The following is a 20,166-nucleotide window of genomic DNA, read 5'->3' on the forward strand; positions in this document are numbered from 1 at the left end:
GTGGTAATTTATGTTCAGTGATAAATAAATATATGGGATGTAATGAACAGGGAAGTGAAGACTGCAAGGAACTAGATGCAAACTGAAGGACCGGAAATGGTAATAACATCGTTGTCTGTTTTGGTGTATGCTGAACATGGATGTATAATAAGAAGGATGCTGAAGGGTCTGACCGGAAGTTGTGTATACCGTTCAGTCAGACACCGCTGGTGTCTGCTCTTTGCCACGTTTCACTAATGACGTGATCCCTCCCGGTGACAGCTCTATTGCGGTAACGACACACAGACAGTTGGTTACCGTTCCATGTACGGCTGTACACCGAGTTAAAAGCCCCAGACATACAAGGCATCTTAAAACCACCTGACGGATCTGTGATATTCAGTACTCGGCTCATCAGCTGGCTGATGGTAGCTGTTTCCTGGTTGGAGCCATTTTGGATTTTTAACAAGAAACAACTAGCCGGCTGTGTTTCTGGAGCAGTGTGAGCTAGCTGTTTATCTGCAGACAGGGATACACTATACACCGCATCCACAATGAATCCCGAATAGTAAGTATCAGCCTGAAGAACAATGTGTGAGAGCTTAGCTCTGTGATAACAAACTACCGTGTGAAAAGAACTTCATATTAGCAGCTAACTAAGTTAGCGGCTAACATCAGCTGACATTAGCCTTCATATCTACTTGTGCCAGTCTGAGATACTTTTAACATTACTATGGATATGGTGGAATATTCATGTCAACACCTATTAGTGGATAGCTATATGTAACGTTCAGGCTACAGGATATTAAAGCGCAGGACGTATTAAAGATACTCTATTGTCAGGGACAATCTAAACTAAGCTAAAATGAACTGATTGAATGTATCCTAGCCTATTGAAAATTCCCTTTTGCCGATGTTAGTAATGGTGCGTGTGTCAGAGTTTCCTGCTGCTACACGCTCACGTACAGCTGCAGCAGTCATCCGCTGTTTATGCCCAGCAGGGCAAATCATTAGAAACCAGCCAAATGCTAAAATGTGCAAGTGGCTAGTAAATTGTTTCACGTACTAGCCAAAATGATAATGGTAATCTATTGAGTGTCTGGTAACACGTGAACTTGCACTAGCGATTTGAAGAAGTAAGGTACGTGTTTCTGTGCTGAGCATGACTCAATGCAAGTCATGTGCTCTGTGCTGAGGCAGCTCTCAGTCATGTCTAGCTCACATGCTATAGGCAGTGGCGTTTTTATATGTACAAAAGTGGTGGTGCACAAAAAACTTAGATGTCTATATATAAGCTTCTGCAGTGAGGTTCATGGCTGGTGAGGCACTGACTCTTCAGGTTTACAATTTTCAAAAGCTTTTTTTGTCTGATGCTTCAATTAATTTTAAACAGACAGTTCAACAGAAGGATACCCAAAAAATGTAATTGTATCCTTTAAATATTGAATTGTTCTCTCTTAGTAAGATCCCATTTTCAATAAAATTGTGGTCTTACCTTGACTTGAAGATGAAGTCCATTTGCCTATCCTTCTGGACAAAAATCTCTATTACTTTTTTGTAAAAGTCCTCCTTATGTTCTTGTAGTTTCAAAAGTCTATCATAAATCTGATCTAATCAATATATTTATGATTCGAAAATTATAAAAGTAGGGTAGACATGTGAATATTATCCGACTGAACAAAACGTAAATTTATCTAACAGCTATGTTAACCACAGACCTTATTTGGAGCTATTTTCTAAAATCCTATGGAGAAATCTCATTGCTTTTTTGTCAAGGAAAGCCATGCGCAGCTTACTTCCTGGTTTTAGGACGCCTCACTGCAGCTCTCTCGTCTCCTCTTCACACACCACACTTTTCGCGGCACACGTACTTACAGCCAATCAGCTCTGAATGATGTGAGATGACGTATGGTGGGGATGGCAGCTCTATGCCCCTATGGTCATTATTTTTTTGCCACACACATTAAATAGGAAAATATTCTGAGCATGCGCAGTGTAGTTTTTACAGTCACCGTTCACTTAGACAGTGAGAGGGAGGGGCAGGATCGGATTTTGTCCCACATGGCTCTAAACAGCACAATAGGCACACACTGTAGACACTAATTTGAATAACACAGACTAAAACAGCAATGTACAGACGAATCAGATGATTAAACATGATATTTTTTTATTTATTTTTTGCATTTTGTTGTAATCATTATTTTTAATACTTTCTGTGCCCCACCTAGGGACCAGTCGCCACTGGCTATAGGCCGTGGCCGTTTCTCAATCGCGAGTACACATGCTGCAGAGCAACTATTTCAAGTATACTACGTCATAGAGTGGCGTAGAATGCTGGGCATTTAAACAGTCCTTCTGCGCCACTCGATGACGTAGTGTACTTAAAATAGTTGCTCTGCAGCATGTGTACTCGCGATTGAGAAACGGCCACTGTCTCAATTCAGGGGCTGCAGCCTACGCGGTCCACGGAGGACCCAGCCCACGTAGACCGGGTAGGCTGGACCGAGCGGCCTACGAAATGTGACGGTCTAGCCTACGGACGCTTCCTATTTACGTCACGTGATACGCGCTGTTCTGTTGCGCTGCTCCAGCAGCCTCCTAGCAAATTAGCTTACAAGCTAACTCAGCTGAAAAGGATCCAGAAACTTTACTTTTTTACTTTAACCATTTTCTGGAGATCACCGTCGGCGATGAAATAAAGAGGACCATGGGCAGGTAAATAAGATTAAGCTGTTCCTTTAGCCCCCAGTAATGTTACATTAGTAGGTTAACAAGTACATTATATATATATAGCTGATGTAATTTAATCATATTTAAAATAAGTCTTAATTTTTCTGTACTAATAAAACAATGTTTTTTTTAAATGAACAAAAGCATGTTGTATTGATTGATTCTTAACAATATTAGTGTTCTAATCTTAATAGCTGTGATTATAACAGTTTATATTCTCCTTCCACCCCTGAACCAGCCCAGATGATGTCTCACTGACTCCAGATCAGCACCTCCAGGTCCAGCAGCACCGTGACCCCCCGCTCTGCTGAAATACACAATTAAAACATTTTCTATGACCTATTTTTTGTATTAATACAATTAAACTGAACTTAAGACAGTTGAATGACCTAGAGATATCCTATTATTCCACTGCTTATGTACACATGTTGTAAATAATGGTTAAAACCTCAGTGAATGAAATAAACGTGTTTAACAATTACTATTTTAATTTGATTTTGTATTTTCATCTAATGACAAAGTAGAGGTAAGAATATATCCATCCTCTCTCTGCAGCTTCATGTCTTCTATTATTATAACTTTCATCATTGAGACAGAGGAAATCAATCATGTTATTTAACATCACCAACAGTAAAATAAATATCAGCAAAAGTGTGTTTTATGGAGTTGTTTATTTGTATTGTATGTGCAGCAAGTACACTGAACAAAAATATAAATGCAACACTTTTGTTTTTGCTCCCATTTTTCATGAGATGAACTCAAAGATCTAAAACATTTTCTATAAACACAAAATAACCATTTCTCTCAAATATTGTTCACAAATCTGAAAAAATCTGTGATAGTGAGCACTTCTCCTTTGCCGAGATAATCCATCCCACCTCACAGGTGTGGCATATCAAGATGCTGATTAGACAGCATGATTATTGCACAGGTGTGCCTTAGGCTGGCCACAATAAAAGGCCACTCTGAAATGTTCAGTTTTATCACACAGCACAATGCCACAGATGTCGCAAGTTTTGAGGGAGCGTGCAATTGGCATGCTGACAGCAGGAATGTCCACCAGAGCTGTTGCCCGTGAATTGAATGTTCATTTCTCTACCATAAGCCGTCTCCAAAGGCGTTTCAGAGAATTTGGCAGTACATCCAACCGGCCTCACAACCGCAGACCACGTGTAACCACACCAGCCCAAGACCTCCACATTAGTGTTAATTTCGTTGACTAAAACTATGACGAAATATGTTCGTCAACAACCTTTTTTTCCATGACGAAAACGAGCCGATGACGAGACGGCACCGACGGCAGTAAACAATAACTGTAACAAAATCATCATGCAATATCGTTGACGAAAAGTGACGTGACGAAATATTATCAAAGATAACGTTACATCTCTGATAGTCAGTTTTTCTCCCAGCAGTTCCATTTCCGGTGCTGCGGCAGGGCAGCAGCTGTGTGTGTCTGTGCTGCGCACGGCGGTACATTTGAATTACACCGGGCAGCGGCACACTGTGAACTGTCAGGAAGACTCGGGTCTAACTCATGGTCCAACTAACCTTATTTAACAGAAAATAAAATGGCAACAACAGGGCTTGGGAGCAGTGGTCGCACTCGCGTTAACCGAAGACCCCCCCCCGTCCCCCGTCAGCGCGAGTGATTGATAAATTGTGCACTCGACGGATAATAATGGATTATGACGGAAATGTTACGATCCTGTCCGTCAAAATTACTGACAACGAAAAAGTCTAAAGCCACCAATGCTTGGGAGAAAGAAACGATGTTATATTTGGGCCCATTTTCGCTACAATGAGGTGGAGAAAAAAAGCGAATGCATTGTTTTATCAGAAGGGAAGCAATGTGGCCATAACACAGAGGTAAAAACACCACAAACCTGACCAGATAATCTCTGCAAAGCTGCATTCTTAATCATTCAACCTGTGTTTTTCATCAAATAAGGACAAGATATAATCTTATTGTGAAATACGTTTGACTAAAATGACAAATTATTGGTTTTGGCTAGACTAGTTTGACTGAAATGTTCTTTATAATCTGATGATTAAAAAAAGACAACAGTTTTCATTGACAAAAAGTAGACTCAAATAATTAGTTTTCTTTGACTAAAATATGACTAAAATGCTCAGACTTTTAGTCGACTAAATCTTGACTAAAAAGTTTACTGTTTTAGTCGACTAAAATAAGACTAAAATACTCAGACTTTTAGTCGACTAAAACTTGACTAAATAAAAACAGGATGAAGGTGACTAAATATGACTAAAATTAAAAAGGAAATTTAACACAGGACTAAGACTAAAACTAAATAAAAAAATAGCTGACGAAATTAACACTACTCCACATCCAGCATGTTCACCTCCAAGATCGTCTGAGACCAGCCACTCGGACAGCTGCTGCAACAATCGGTTTGCATAACCAAAGAATTTCTGCACAAACTGTCAGAAACCGTCTCAGGGAAGCTCATCTGCATGCTCGTCGTCCTCATCGGGGTCTCGACCTGACTCCGGTTCGTAGTCGTAACCGACTTGAGTGGGCAAATGCTCACATTCGATGGCGTCTGGCACGTTGGAGAGGTGTTCTCTTCACGGATGAATCCCGGTTTTCACTGTTCAGGGTAGATGGCAGACAGCGTGTGTGGTGTTGTGTGGGTGATCGGTTTTCTGATGTCAATGTTGTGAATCGAGTGGCCCGTGGTGGTGGGGTTATGGTATGGGCAGGCGTATGTTATGGACGACGAACACAGGTGCATTTTATTGATGGCATTGTGAATGCACAGAGATACCGTGACGAGATCCTGAGGCCCATTGTTGTGCCATTCATCCACGACCATCACCTCATGTTGCAGCATGATAATGCACGGCCCCATGTTGCAAGGATCTGTACCAAGCGGCAAACTCTGGGGAACAGCCGGGACGCCAATATGGAAGTGCCACACACTGCAGTTCATGCATGGGCCGCTAGGGACTGGCTGCAGAAAGGAGCAATTTCCATAGACCCCCATGTTAAAATGCCCAACTTTACAGCAGAAAAAAACATGTTTCTACCCATGGATGCAATAAATATTATTATCGATATAGTTAGATTCCACCTTCATGATTATGAATCTGTGAGTGAATTGTTTTCTAACACGACCCTTTTATTTATATTAGGTCTTAAAGTTTTTGCATAAATTAGGGCGTGGTCACTTTGATGGACATGTACATGCCTCACTGTCAGCTAACAGCAACTTGTCCACTCTGCTAGGCTACAACGTTAGTTAGTCATAGTACTGTACTTGACCCTTTAGCTTTAGCCGTGTTCGTGGTGATTGTGCCTTTTAGGGAATATTGTTACAAATACCAGACAATTAAAATGTCGTGCTGTGCGCTTGAATGTACTAACAGAACTTCCAAGAAGTCTAAAATGATAATATTATACATGTTAACCCCGTTCGCAGGTGTTTGTGTGCTTGGTAGCTTAGCTTGTTACTTATTAGCCAGCTAAGGACGTAACCCTTTATGCATACATATACATTTTAGTTTATGATTCAGCCTTGTGTAAGACTTTTATAGTCTATGGCTATAATGCTAAACGGGAGCAAATGTTAATAGGGGACCAAATTCTCCCAGTGGTGGCCGCCGGAGCTAACGGAGCCGCAGGGGGCTAGCTCCAGCCGGCGTCCCGGAGCTAGCCCACTGCGGCTCCGTTAGGTCCGGGGCGGTAGAGTCCGTCGTTATAACTGGAGATCAAGGAATGCAGCGAAACGCAGACTTGGTTCGCCTGCTGTAGTATTAGCTAAATAAATTATGTTGAACAAGGCTTATTAAGCTGAACATCGCCACAATTGTTCTGCTATGTATCGGTACTTATTTTCTTAACGTGTGAATGACAAGCATTAAGAATAACAACATATAGCTAATTCTCTTGCAGATTGTCTCATTTGATTATGAATGTAGCGTTTATATAGGGGAACTACACTGTTAGCAGTAACTTGGTATGCATGTATTTCATGTTAGCTTAGCTTCTTAGCCTGAGCTAGCTCTGTTTACTTCCAGTTCGGAGGCAGCAGGTCCGGCCTCGGCTCCGCCTCTTTGCCCTTATTTGGAGCAGGCGGGATTAGACTCTGACGTTGCTGTCAAGCCGTTAGTGGCCGACTCCGTCTACTAAGGGCTTCTCTGCAACTCTGCAGAATCCTATGGGTGACGTCACGGACACTACGTCCATTTATATATACAGTCTATGATCTGTACACAATTCCTGGAGGCTGAAAACATCCCAGTTCTTGCATGGCCAGCATACTCACCGGACATGTCACCCATTGAGCATGTTTGGGATGCTCTGGATCGGCGTATACGACAGCGTGTTCCAGTTCCTGCCAATATCCAGCAACTTTGCACAGCCATTGAAGAGGAGTGGACCAACATTCCACAGGCCACAATCAACAACCTGATCAACTCTATGCGAAGGAGATGTGTTGCACTGCGTGAGGCAAATGGTGGTCACACCAGATACTGACTGGTTTTCAGACCCCCCCAGACCCCCCCAATAAAGCAAAACTGCATGTTTCAGAGTGGCCTTTTATTGTGGCCAGCCTAAGGCACACCTGTGCAATAATCATGCTGTCTAATCAGCATCTTGATATGGTGGGATGGATTATCTCGGCAAAGGAGAAGTGCTCACTATCACAGATTTTTTCAGATTTGTGAACAATATTTGAGAGAAATGGTTATTTTGTGTATATAGAAAATGTTTTAGATCTTTGAGTTCATCTCATGAAAAATGGGAGCAAAAACAAAAGTGTTGCATTTATATTTTTGTTCAGTGTATATAGAAGCAGCTGTTTGGAGAATCAGACAGACTCAAGCTATAATTGTTAAATATCTATTAAAGAAAGGACACATACAAAATCTAATTCTGAAACTAAGACACAAGTCTGTAGGACGGCAGTAAGCAGAGGTCTGGGTGGAGGATTCAAATCATAAATCTAATCGATAGATTTATGATCGATAGATTTATGATTCGAAAATTGGTGGACCCACGGCACTATCAGAAACGTCGCTGTATCGGAAACAATTCCCGACGTGTTTTGGACGTAATAGTCTGTTTACTTTAGCAAGCTTCGCTAACACTCAGAGCTAAGCTGTACTGGAGAGTAGGCTTGGCCGATTATCGGGGCCGATATTCCGCATTTGACCGATTATCGGTATCAGCCGTTTCTCTGGCTGCAGTCACCACTCTGTGTACACGAGCAATGTCCCGCCCACAGCGCTATCTGATTTTCCGGGCGGGAGACAGCCAGAGGCGGGACCTTCTCAGATTATAGGCAGGTGCGAAAGAACACAGACTGAAGCAAGCAGCAGCGCTGAGCGGCAGAGCCATACATGTGTTAAACCGAAGTTCAATAAACATCCCTATCCCCTATGCTGAAGTTGCAAAAACACCACGATCTTATGATCCAATTCTATCAGTTTCCCAGTTACACAGGGACGCGGGAAGTCAGTCAGAGTTGGGCGTGCGTGCAGCGGCTCGCAGCGGAGTAACTGTGGTGCAGAGGGGGGGGTGGAGGGGCTGCGAGTGGAGCCTCGCCGTTTTTCAGGTTGATATGTGAAGCTCATTAGCTAGCCAACATGTATCTAGCAAATGTTTAGCAACATATTAGAAGTGAGGCTACTAGACTAACGTTAGGTCTACTGTAATAGCCTCACTTTTAATAGTTTGCAAAACATTAGCTAGCACTAGTGTTTTGCAGTTGCTAGCAGCTTATTGGGATTGTATGCTAGATAGACAGATATAATAAATTAAGCATTATTGTTAGTTAAGCATGTCAGCCTGCAGCCCCACTTCTTGTCTCTCTCTCTAATTCATTGCAGATGACTGCACTAAAGAAAAGGGCACAGAGAGGAAACCAGTTGTAAGATGTTTAAAAGTTAATTAAACATAATATATGCTTAAATGCATTTTAAAGAAGTTGTGTTGAGTTGTGTTGGAGTTTGTGTTATTCTACATTTTGACACCAAGATTTTCTGATTTTACTGCAAATGTATATCGGTTCCAAATATCGGTTATCGGTCTCCTTGATTACTAATAATCGGTATCGGCCTTGAAAAAGCCATATCGGTCGATCCCTACTGGAGAGAGCATGTGTAAGAAGCAGGAAATAAAAAGGAACTCACCTTGTGGTAAACCCGCAAGAGAGAAAGCTCCGCCCCCTCTTATTTTGATTTTTTTTCAGTTTAAAAAAGAACAGCTTTGTACCCAGAATCAGCACTTTTGAGACATGAGGCATGGCTAGAATGGGTGATCTGTTTAGTTTTTTGACCAAAACACTAAATAGATATGTTTTTTATATATATCTGAGACCTAGCTATTGCCTAAAAATATCATGATAGGTGACCTTTAAGTGATAATAAACATAATACGCAGGCACAGGTCCCTTATTAGGTGTAAGGGATTCTCCTGCCGACGTGAGAAGCACATAGAGATTTATTTAATTTTTTTCCCTTTTTATAATAGACGAATACAAAGTTTACTTGACTCAGACTTTTTTAACCAACTAACGATTGGTAGACTATTATGGGCCTTTACATGTCTAGTTTAAATGACAAACAAGCATGATTGGCCTGCAATAACTTTTCATCTATGGTATACTTTGGATGTCATAGTGAATAGAGTTTGGAGAGTGGTAATTTGAATTGGCGGGTTTGAAGTTAGATAAACATTTTGTATTTAGCAAGATAGCAAAGTTGACTTTTAGCCTAGTTCAAATATGTTCTTGGTTTGATCGTAAGAGTTCTGTTGGACTTTACTGTACTGCATTAGCATGAGATGGCGAGAAACTGAGACAGTCCTGGCAGGAAGGATAATACTCAGACTACCATGCTCTGCTAGGGTGCCCTTGAACAAGGCCCATAGCCAGGATACTGGAGTTGCTCTGTGGTAGTGTGAATGTGTAACCGTGCAAATGTTATCCGAAAAAGAGAGCATTACTCTGATTAGACCTCCCCTGAGTAAATAAAGGTTAAAAAAAAAGTGGTACATTACTGATTGTCCTTTACTCATGGTGCAATTTAGTAGTATCACTGCTATCTGCAAGGGCTGTGCAATTAATCGTGTTTTAATCTCAATTACAATTTTGGTTTGCAACGATTACGAAAACAATGTAATCGAAATAAAACGATTATTTTGGCTGCATTTCCTTTCGCAATGACGCTCTAAATCAGGGGTGTCAAACTCAAATGTATACACAGTGAGTAGTTATACACATACCACTTCAATCTCATTAGTATGCATAGAAAGTGACAGGTCACACCTCTCCCTACTTATTAAGCCCCGCCCACTTCCGGCTAAACCCCGCCCACTTCCGGCTAAACCCCGCCCACTTCCACCGGAAGTCCCGCCCCTCCATAAGCCCCGCCCCTTCCGCAGGAAGTCCCGCCCCCACTTCCGGTTTTTCAAAATAAAATTAAAAAATATTTTAAAAATGATAAAAATAAAAATGCTGCCCCTACCGGTCACCCCCACTTCCGGTTTTTCAAAATAAAATTAAAAAATATTTTAAAAATGGCAGTATTGACTGCAACTTACAAATACTTGCAAATAACATGTTATATACAACCATATATTTTAAAAGTAATGTCTCAGCTCTAAAGAGCAAGGTCCCGCCACCTAACCACGTCCTGTGCCCCTGTATACAGCAGTATTGACTGTAACTTACAAATACTTGCAAATAACAAGAAATATACAACCATATATTTGTAAAAGTACTGTCAATCTCACTAACTCTCTCTCTCTCTCGCTCTCTGCTATTCTCTGCCGTGAAAAGTTTGGTGAACAGTCAAGACAGGTGTGGGGACCATAAAACCCCCAGACATCCTCTGCGGGACAAATGGTGGGGCGATGGGGAGGGGACACACACACACACACACACACACACACACACACACCCCACCACTCACCCCTCATCCGTTAGGGTTAGATAAATAAGAGCCATTCGTCTTTCTCACTCTTCAATATTTTCTCAAGTCGAGAGAAATGGCCAAGAGACGTCTTGATATGGGTGTAATCTGCGAGACACCGCCACCTAGTCACTTCCTGTGCGCCTGTATACAGCAGTATTGACTGCAACTTACAAATACTTGCAAATAACATGAAATATACAACCATATATTTTAAAAGTAATGTCTCAGCTCTAAAGAGCAAGGTCCCGCCACCTAACCACTTCCTGTGCCCCTGTATACAGCAGTATTGACTGTAACTTACAAATACTTGCAAATAACAAGAAATATACAACCATATATTTTTTAAAGTACTGTCAATCTCACTAACTCTCTCTCTCTCTGCTATTCTCTGCCGTGAAAAGTTTGGTGAAACAGTCTGAAGACAAGCTAGGACACGTCATAAAACCCCCCCCCCGACATCCTCTGCAGGCAAATGGTAGGGCGATGGGGAGGGGGGAACACACACACACACACACACACACATTTAAATTCAGAGGATGAAAAAGCAGAAAACATAACTTGTTTTGTAAAACGGTCAGCACATCAGTTTCAAGAAAGACGTTTGCATACATAAAAAAGTGTATCTTACAGTTCCTTTTGTGAGAGAATTACACACAAATCTGCAGAGTGTCACTAAAAAGTTGTAACACAGGGACTGACATTCTGTATGGGGTTTCACACGGACACAAAGTCTACTTCATTATCTACTTTGTCAGCTTTTATACACAAAAGTGTATCTTTCAGTAACTTTCTCAGAGAATTTAAGCATAAATCTGTCAAAGATTCTTAACGAAATCTACTTCATTATCTACTTTGTCAGCTTTTATACACAAAAGTGTATCTTTCAGTAACTTTCTCAGAGAATTTAAGCATAAATCTGTCAAAGATTCTTAACGAAATCTACTTCATTATCTACTTTTCAGCTTTTATACACAAAAGTGTATCCTTCAGTAACTTTCTCAGAGAATTTAAGCACGTCAGTTTCAAGAAAGACGACAATAATTAGTAGTTAGACATTTTGGAGAAATGTTCTCTGTCGTTCTTAATGCAAAAACAAATCATCTCTACTCCCTTTTGGGTGAAGTCCAGGAATGTTCTCGGGGGGAGTGACACTTGCTGTTACATGGCATAAAGCTTCTGCAGTGTGCCAATAAATGTATAGTTTCCCTAAAGCTCCATACATTTACACATATTGACTAATGACTCAGCACATGAGGGGTAAATACAAAACAAATCTAAATATCACCAATTATTCCAGAATGTGACTAGAATAGAGTCTAGAGAATGGACCCAGGCTTTGTCTTCAGCCATCAACTAAATAAGGGCGTGCTTTTTTTTTTTGAATCACCAGTATGTTACTCACCATTGAAGACAGTGTTGAGGGGGCAAGCAAAGTGTACTCAGCGGCAGATTGCATGGAAGCAGAAAGGCCTGGCTCAGACACCATGTATCCAAAGGTTGACGGGGAACTTCCAACCAGTTCCATCACCTGTTTAGCTTGAGGGAATTTAAACACCATTCAAAATATGGATTACAGAAAAACAATATATGTAGTAAATCGGGTAATCATTAATAAGGGGAAAATGTGCAAGTCTAACCTGAGTCTGGCATGAGCACTTGATCAATAAGGTGGATGACAATGTCCTTCTTGAGCACCATCTTGATGCCATTGACTGTTAAACTCTCGCCATCACAGCCTTGAAATCAAAGTAACGCTTCTAAAAACATATATTTTAGAAAAGTAATGTTAGTCATGTCAAGTTATCAAGACTGCTGTGTTTCATCGAAACAGTGTACAGAGCAGAAAGGGGAACATTTGTCGCCACATTAACATACCGACTCCTCTATCAGTTTTTGCATACATAAAAAGTGTATCTTACAGTTCCTTTTGTGAGAGAATTACACACAAATCTGCAGAGTGTCACTAAAAAGTTTTACACAGGGACTGACATTCTGTATGAGGGTTTCACACCTGAGCTGCTGGGGGGAGGGCGTTGAAAAGGGGGTGAGTATGTTTTGGCTCTCTGGTGGGTTAAGAGTCACAGTCTTAAAGAAAAATCTGGTCAGAAAAAGTACTTAACTTTCTACCAGTTGTAAATTGTCTTACATATAAAAAAAGTAAGAGACTTACTGTTTCCTTTGTGAGAGAATTACACATAAATCTGCAGAGTGTCTGTAAAAAGTCTCAAAATCACAAACTGCAGACGCCTCAAGGAGAGACTTGAAAAGATCCATGCCGAGTGGGGGGAGAAGAAGAAGACTAATAACCAGCAGTTGACTGAAGCCAGGGACTTTTTTCTTTAAAGTAAAATAAAAATGGAAACTACTATGCAAAACGCTCTGTATATATTGATCAGAATGTAGTCAATACCCTTTTAATAAGTGTGGTGATGAGGACGATTGAAAACAGAACGAGTAGTGACCCCTGTGTAAACAGAATGGCTGAAGTTTGTAAACTAGAAGACATTTTGGCTATCGTGCGTTCTGGCAGTACTATCCCCGGTCATTGGGAAACGATTGTAAACGAAACATTTAAAGTGGTCCTGGAATCTTCATTTTCCGAAACATTCTGTAACATTATCTCAGAAATGAAACAAACATCAAAAGTGTATCATGTGCTATCAGTGTATGCTCTGTTTGTAGATGTAATGCATCTCTGTGCAGAAAGCAGCATGCACATGAATATTCTGACTGAAGTGAAAAAACTCCATCACGATATCTCCAGTCATATGGGGAACTCTAAGCTGGAGACGGTCCTGCGGATGTTGCAATCAGTATAACTATTTGATTTTTGGGTGTGAAAAATAAAAAAGTGTTTTTTACATTTAAAAACTGTTGTCTTCATTATAGCAAGGGGGAGCGTGTCTCATACATGTGTATTACAGTCCTTCTTTTTGTGTTTTTCAGTGTTTTTCTGTGTGTCTGTGTGACAAAGCACAAATCATTTCAAACAAACCCTGAATCAAATTTAGAGAGGACCATTAAGAGTCAGATTCTTAACAAAATCTACAGACACAAAGTACTTCATTATCTACTTTTCAGCTTTTATACACAAAAGTGTATCTTTCAGTATATTTTTGAGAGAATTTAAGCATAAATCTGCCAAATGTTTCAAAAACAGCCTTGTTTCACTGAAATAGCCTCAAAATCACAAACTGCCATTAAGAGTCAGATGCTTTTACGGAATCTAATAAAACAGAGTATTTTCTACAGATGACTCCTCCCACTCAACGCAATAAGTACCATCCCATTCAGCAAATCATATAAAACTAAGGACCCCCACTAAGACGACCGTTGAAAGTAGCCATGAATCTGAGAAAAACCAAGTCTGATGTCGCCTCCCCTTATTATCACCAGGATAACGGATATGGGCTTAATGACTGGATGTTACAAAGTAAGGGAGAGGATGTTCCCGAAGAAGAGCCCTCCTCTATATCATATCCATGTAAGGTCTTTAGGACAAAAGAGGACCACGATAACATGACATATGAAGAATATCTTTCTTTAAAAGAGGGTATTATAGATAACCTTGATAGAAACAGTATATCTCATACCACTCGCCAAGATCGCAAACGACAATTAGCAGAAAAGAAAAGAAAAAGTAAAGAAAAACGAAGAAAAATGAAAAGGAGAAGAAAAATGAAAAGCAAACGCAGAATGCGAATGAAAAGAAAAGGACGGAAAACCAAAAAGACAAAACGAAGGAAGGTGAAAAGAAAAAGGAACAAAGTGAAGAAATGTAATGGTGTTGTTGAGTCATTACCGGATCATAATAATCTTATAGATCATCTACCGCTAACCGACTGCTGCGAATGTGTTGAACAAATACCAAAAGCAATGGCAGAGCTTTGCTTCAATATAATGAGAGAAAAAGCACGATACTGTGGAATTGCCCAAATTGGTGACAGTGCCAGAACATGCATTAAAAGAATGTTGGAGGATTTCTATTCTAGTATCGGTTGTCATTACAATCGAGGGATATGCCAAAACGTGTGACGACATAGACAAAGCTTTTGAAGACAATTATATGGTACCTGTCCTTACAGCTAAACAAATCCTACGCCAGGTATTCAACAGACCACAAGAAGCACAAGAAGCCCCAGAAAGGATTACATTCAGAGCTAATAACGGTGAAACCGAAGAAGAAGCAAAGCAGATTATAATCGTTGCGGGTGAAAGGATAGAGAATTTGCATGTGATGTTAATGCATTTATCTGATATAAAAAATGCATTTGTTTACTTCCAAGAGACCCCTAAACATCTACTTGGGCAATGTGAATTGAACGATAAACCGATCACTGTCAATGAAACGCGGAGAGAAGCAGCAGTGCAAATCGTTAAGTCTATTACCTTGTATGCACTACGGCATTAACTTGGTCAAATGTAATGTGTTTTTATGAAAGTGTGTTGAATGTTGTGTTTTCAATTAAACAACCATTACAAAATGAAAATGTGTTTTATTTTTTTTTGCTCTCATATATAGTAATAGTATTGTAAACGAAACATTTATAATAAATCTTCGACAGGCTGCCACACAGCCTGCAGTCCGTCACCCCGACCCTCAGTATGTGCACTAAAGAAGGGGCAAAGATTACGGCTTTTTTCGGTTTTCTAACCACCATTAGGCGTCTAAAAAAGAGTTGGTTTTACTGAGGCACCATTTTTTGCACGTAATGGATGTCCTGTGGTGCTGGTCAGTCAGAGTTGAATAGGCCTGCGTCAGGGGTTCACACCAAAGCCATAAAGGAGTCTTTTGTCATTGATGAGCGAGGTCATCTCTCTCCTCCACTGGCCAATAAACTTTCACATTCTCCACTTGTTTTATGATTTTGTTTAGCTCACGGACCCCAAACAAAAGTGCAAAGAATTGAATTAATCACAGGGAAATGAATAAAGGATTAATTTGCATTGATTTTTGCTCCACCACAAATGGAGTCATTTTCTTGACCATAAGGACCTGAGATGTGCACCAACCTGGTGACCAAATACAAGAAGCATCTGACCTCTGTGCTGTCCAACAAGGGTTTTCTCCACCAAGTACTAAGACATGTTTTGCAAGGGGATCAAATACTTATTTCCTCCACTATATTTGACTCTTCACTTGCTGTAACAAATATGCATTTCCTCTCTGTGGGACGAATAAGGGTATTCTGATAATTCCTCATACATACTCCTTTAAACCATTTTTTAAAAGTTAAGACATTCAATGGTAACCTTGTTAACAGAAGTGGCAATAACAGAGTGATATTGACTTTTAGTGATTTATTTATTATGCACTTTTTCCCGCAGGTGTGGCTTGAGCCTCATCTCGCATAGCATTTTGGGCAGATGGATTTAGAGGCATTCAGGTTGTCCATCATCTCCAATGCCCTGACGCTCCGTGGCAGGGGGAGACGTGATGGCAGCTTATAGCAGCACTGGTTGATTATACTGTTGGACAACATATACACAAGTTTCAATTCAACATACCAAGTTGTATTGACATACTGTATGCACAACAGCGTTGTTTAGGCAATGAAAATCCTAGCCCTAAACCTGGGTCCTAAGCTTCTCCAATAATGCAACATACAATATACTCAAGACATAAAAAGATAAGTGAAAACACTTCACAGAGCTCAGGAGTTTTACAGCCTTATTGCCTGTGCATCCTTCGTGCACTCAGTTTGCCCCGGGGCAAACGAGAGGGTTGCTGAAGCCCAACCCTGCCTTTATACCTAAGGTGGTTGGATCATGTACCCCAATTGACATTGTGGCATTTCCTCCGCCGCTGTGTTCCTCTGAGGAACAGCGGCCTAATTTGCTGTGTCCAGTTTGTGCTTTACGCATCTATATGGACAGGTCAATAGAGTTTCGTTGTAATCACACGTTGGACAAATTATCAGCTGCCATGGCTGGATTGTCCATGAATGCACAGCAGCCTCAACCTATAGGTGAAGCCTGCAGCAAGGATGATAGAAAACCCACAGGAGTCACTCTGTCCATGCTTCCTGGGGCATCTGATGCCCATGTAATGCAGGAGAAAATAAAACAGGACAAGGATTTGTCTGATAAGTTTGTTGAGTAAGTGTTTCATTAATCCCCCTCTGTGCCAATTATAGATTAGGTTTTCTAAAACTCAAGAAATGTAATCGAAATGTTTGGTTTTAGAGCAGAGCGGCCTATTGAACAGGAGGAGAAGCCTGAGCTCAGCAGGAGAGGAAAGACTGTGAGCAAGAGGGTGGTGAAGGCTAGTAAGCCAAAGCCCAGACGAGGTGCAGTGTTGGTGTCCAGGTATGTTCTATGACAGCAACACTTTATTAATGATGTCTTTATTGAGTGCAGCTTAAGTTTATCGCACAGGCAATAAGGCTGTAAAACTCCTGAGCTCTGTGAAGTGTTTTCACTTATCTTTTTATGTCTTGAGTATATTGTATGTTGCATTATTGGAGAAGCTTAGGACACAGGTTTAGGGCTAGGATTTTCATTGCCTAAACAACGCTGTTGTGCATACAGTATGTCAATACAACTTGGTATGTTGAATTGAAACTTGTGTATATGTTGTCCAACAGTATAATCAACCAGTGCTGCTATAAGCTGCCATCACGTCTCCCCCTGCCACGGAGCGTCAGGGCATTGGAGATGATGGACAACCTGAATGCCTCTAAATCCATCTGCCCAAAATGCTATGCGAGATGAGGCTCAAGCCACACCTGCGGGAAAAAGTGCATAATAAATAAATCACTAAAAGTCAATATCACTCTGTTATTGCCACTTCTGTTAACAAGGTTACCATTGAATGTCTTAACTTTTAAAAAATGGTTTAAAGGAGTATGTATGAGGAATTATCAGAATACCCTTATTCGTCCCACAGAGAGGAAATGCATATTTGTTACAGCAAGTGAAGAGTCAAATATAGTGGAGGAAATAAGTATTTGATCCCCTTGCAAAACATGTCTTAGTACTTGGTGGAGAAACCCTTGTTGGACAGCACAGAGGTCAGATGCTTCTTGTATTTGGTCACCAGGTTGGTGCACATCTCAGGTCCTTATGGTCAAGAAAATGACTCCATTTGTGGTGGAGCAAAAATCAATGCAAATTAATCCTTTATTCATTTCCCTGTGATTAATTCAATTCTTTGCACTTTTGTTTGGGGTCCGTGAGCTAAACAAAATCATAAAACAAGTGGAGAATGTGAAAGTTTATTGGCCAGTGGAGGAGAGAGATGACCTCGCTCATCAATGACAAAAGACTCCTTTATGGCTTTGGTGTGAACCCCTGACGCAGGCCTATTCAACTCTGACTGACCAGCACCACAGGACATCCATTACGTGCAAAAAATGGTGCCTCAGTAAAACCAACTCTTTTTTAGACGCCTAATGGTGGTTAGAAAACCGAAAAAAGCCGTAATCTTTGCCCCTTCTTTAGTGCACATACTGAGGGTCGGGGTGACGGACTGCAGGCTGTGTGGCAGCCTGTCGAAGATTTATTATAAATGTTTCGTTTACAATACTATTACTATATATGAGAGCAAAAAAAAATAAAACACATTTTCATTTTGTAATGGTTGTTTAATTGAAAACACAACATTCAACACACTTTCATAAAAACACATTACATTTGACCAAGTTAATGCCGTAGTGCATACAAGGTAATAGACTTAACGATTTGCACTGCTGCTTCTCTCCGCGTTTCATTGACAGTGATCGGTTTATCGTTCAATTCACATTGCCCAAGTAGATGTTTAGGGGTCTCTTGGAAGTAAACAAATGCATTTTTTATATCAGATAAATGCATTAACATCACATGCAAATTCTCTATCCTTTCACCCGCAACGATTATAATCTGCTTTGCTTCTTCTTCGGTTTCACCGTTATTAGCTCTGAATGTAATCCTTTCTGGGGCTTCTTGTGCTTCTTGTGGTCTGTTGAATACCTGGCGTAGGATTTGTTTAGCTGTAAGGACAGGTACCATATAATTGTCTTCAAAAGCTTTGTCTATGTCGTCACACGTTTTGGCATATCCCTCGATGTAATGACAACCGATACTAGAATAGAAATCCTCCAACATTCTTTTAATGCATGTTCTGGCACTGTCACCAATTTGGGCAATTCCACAGTATCGTGCTTTTTCTCTCATTATATTGAAGCAAAGCTCTGCCATTGCTTTTGGTATTTGTTCAACACATTCGCAGCAGTCGGTTAGCGGTAGATGATCTATAAGATTATTATGATCCGGTAATGACTCAACAACACCATTACATTTCTTCACTTTGTTCCTTTTTCTTTTCACCTTCCTTCGTTTTGTCTTTTTGGTTTTCCGTCCTTTTCTTTTCATTCGCATTCTGCGTTTGCTTTTCATTTTTCTTCTCCTTTTCATTTTTCTTCGTTTTTCTTTACTTTTTCTTTTCTTTTCTGCTAATTGTCGTTTGCGATCTTGGCGAGTGGTATGAGATATACTGTTTCTATCAAGGTTATCTATAATACCCTCTTTTAAAGAAAGATATTCTTCATATGTCATGTTATCGTGGTCCTCTTTTGTCCTAAAGACCTTACATGGATATGATATAGAGGAGGGCTCTTCTTCGGGAACATCCTCCCCCTTACTTTGTAACATCCAGTCATTAAGCCCATATCCGTTATCCTGGTGATAATAAGGGGAGGCGACATCAGACTTGGTTTTTCTCAGATTCATGGCTACTTTCAACGGTCGTCTTAGTGGGGGTCCTTAGTTTTATATGATTTGCTGAGTGGGATGGTACTTATTGCGTTGAGTGGGAGGAGTCATCTGTAGAAAATACTCTGTTTTATTAGATTCCGTAAAAGCATCTGACTCTTAATGGCAGTTTGTGATTTTGAGGCTATTTCAGTGAAACAAGGCTGTTTTTGAAACATTTGGCAGATTTATGCTTAAATTCTCTCAAAAATATACTGAAAGATACACTTTTGTGTATAAAAGCTGAAAAGTAGATAATGAAGTACTTTGTGTCTGTAGATTTTGTTAAGAATCTGACTCTTAATGGTCCTCTCTAAATTTGATTCAGGGTTTGTTTGAAATGATTTGTGCTTTGTCACACAGACACACAGAAAAACACTGAAAAACACAAAAAGAAGGACTGTAATACACATGTATGAGACACGCTCCCCCTTGCTATAATGAAGACAACAGTTTTTAAATGTAAAAAACACTTTTTTATTTTTCACACCCAAAAATCAAATAGTTATACTGATTGCAACATCCGCAGGACCGTCTCCAGCTTAGAATTCCCCATATGACTGGAGATATCGTGATGGAGTTTTTTCACTTCAGTCAGAATATTCATGTGCATGCTGCTTTCTGCACAGAGATGCATTACATCTACAAACAGAGCATACACTGATAGCACATGATACACTTTTGATGTTTGTTTCATTTCTGAGATAATGTTACAGAATGTTTCGGAAAATGAAGATTCCAGGACCACTTTAAATGTTTCGTTTACAATCGTTTCCCAATGAC

The 20,166-nt window shown here is 40.3% G+C and overlaps 1 protein-coding gene and 1 long non-coding RNA gene across 4 annotated transcripts in view; both read left to right on the plus strand.

Moving 5' to 3' along the window:
- The first annotated feature begins 152 nt into the window (after positions 1 to 152).
- Positions 153 to 20,166, plus strand: part of LOC117546489 (ras-related protein ORAB-1-like) — a 62,036-nt gene continuing 42,022 nt past the window's right edge. Inside the window, exon 1 of one of the 3 annotated variants that reach the window (XM_034216734.1) lies at positions 153 to 547. In XM_034216734.1, coding sequence (XP_034072625.1) covers positions 534 to 547 — 14 coding nt within the window. In that variant the 5' untranslated portion in view covers positions 153 to 533. The remainder of the gene's footprint in view (positions 548 to 20,166) is intronic. The other 2 variants (XM_034216733.1, XM_034216732.1) reach the window with 2 other exon arrangements.
- On the plus strand, positions 2,391 to 3,365 carry LOC117546490. Its single transcript, XR_004569014.1, has 2 exons — positions 2,391 to 2,694; positions 2,948 to 3,365. It is a non-coding gene; the product is annotated as an uncharacterized LOC117546490 (long non-coding RNA).

This window comes from Gymnodraco acuticeps, unplaced genomic scaffold (genome assembly GCF_902827175.1).
Source record: "Gymnodraco acuticeps unplaced genomic scaffold, fGymAcu1.1, whole genome shotgun sequence".
Lineage (NCBI taxonomy): Eukaryota > Metazoa > Chordata > Actinopteri > Perciformes > Bathydraconidae > Gymnodraco > Gymnodraco acuticeps.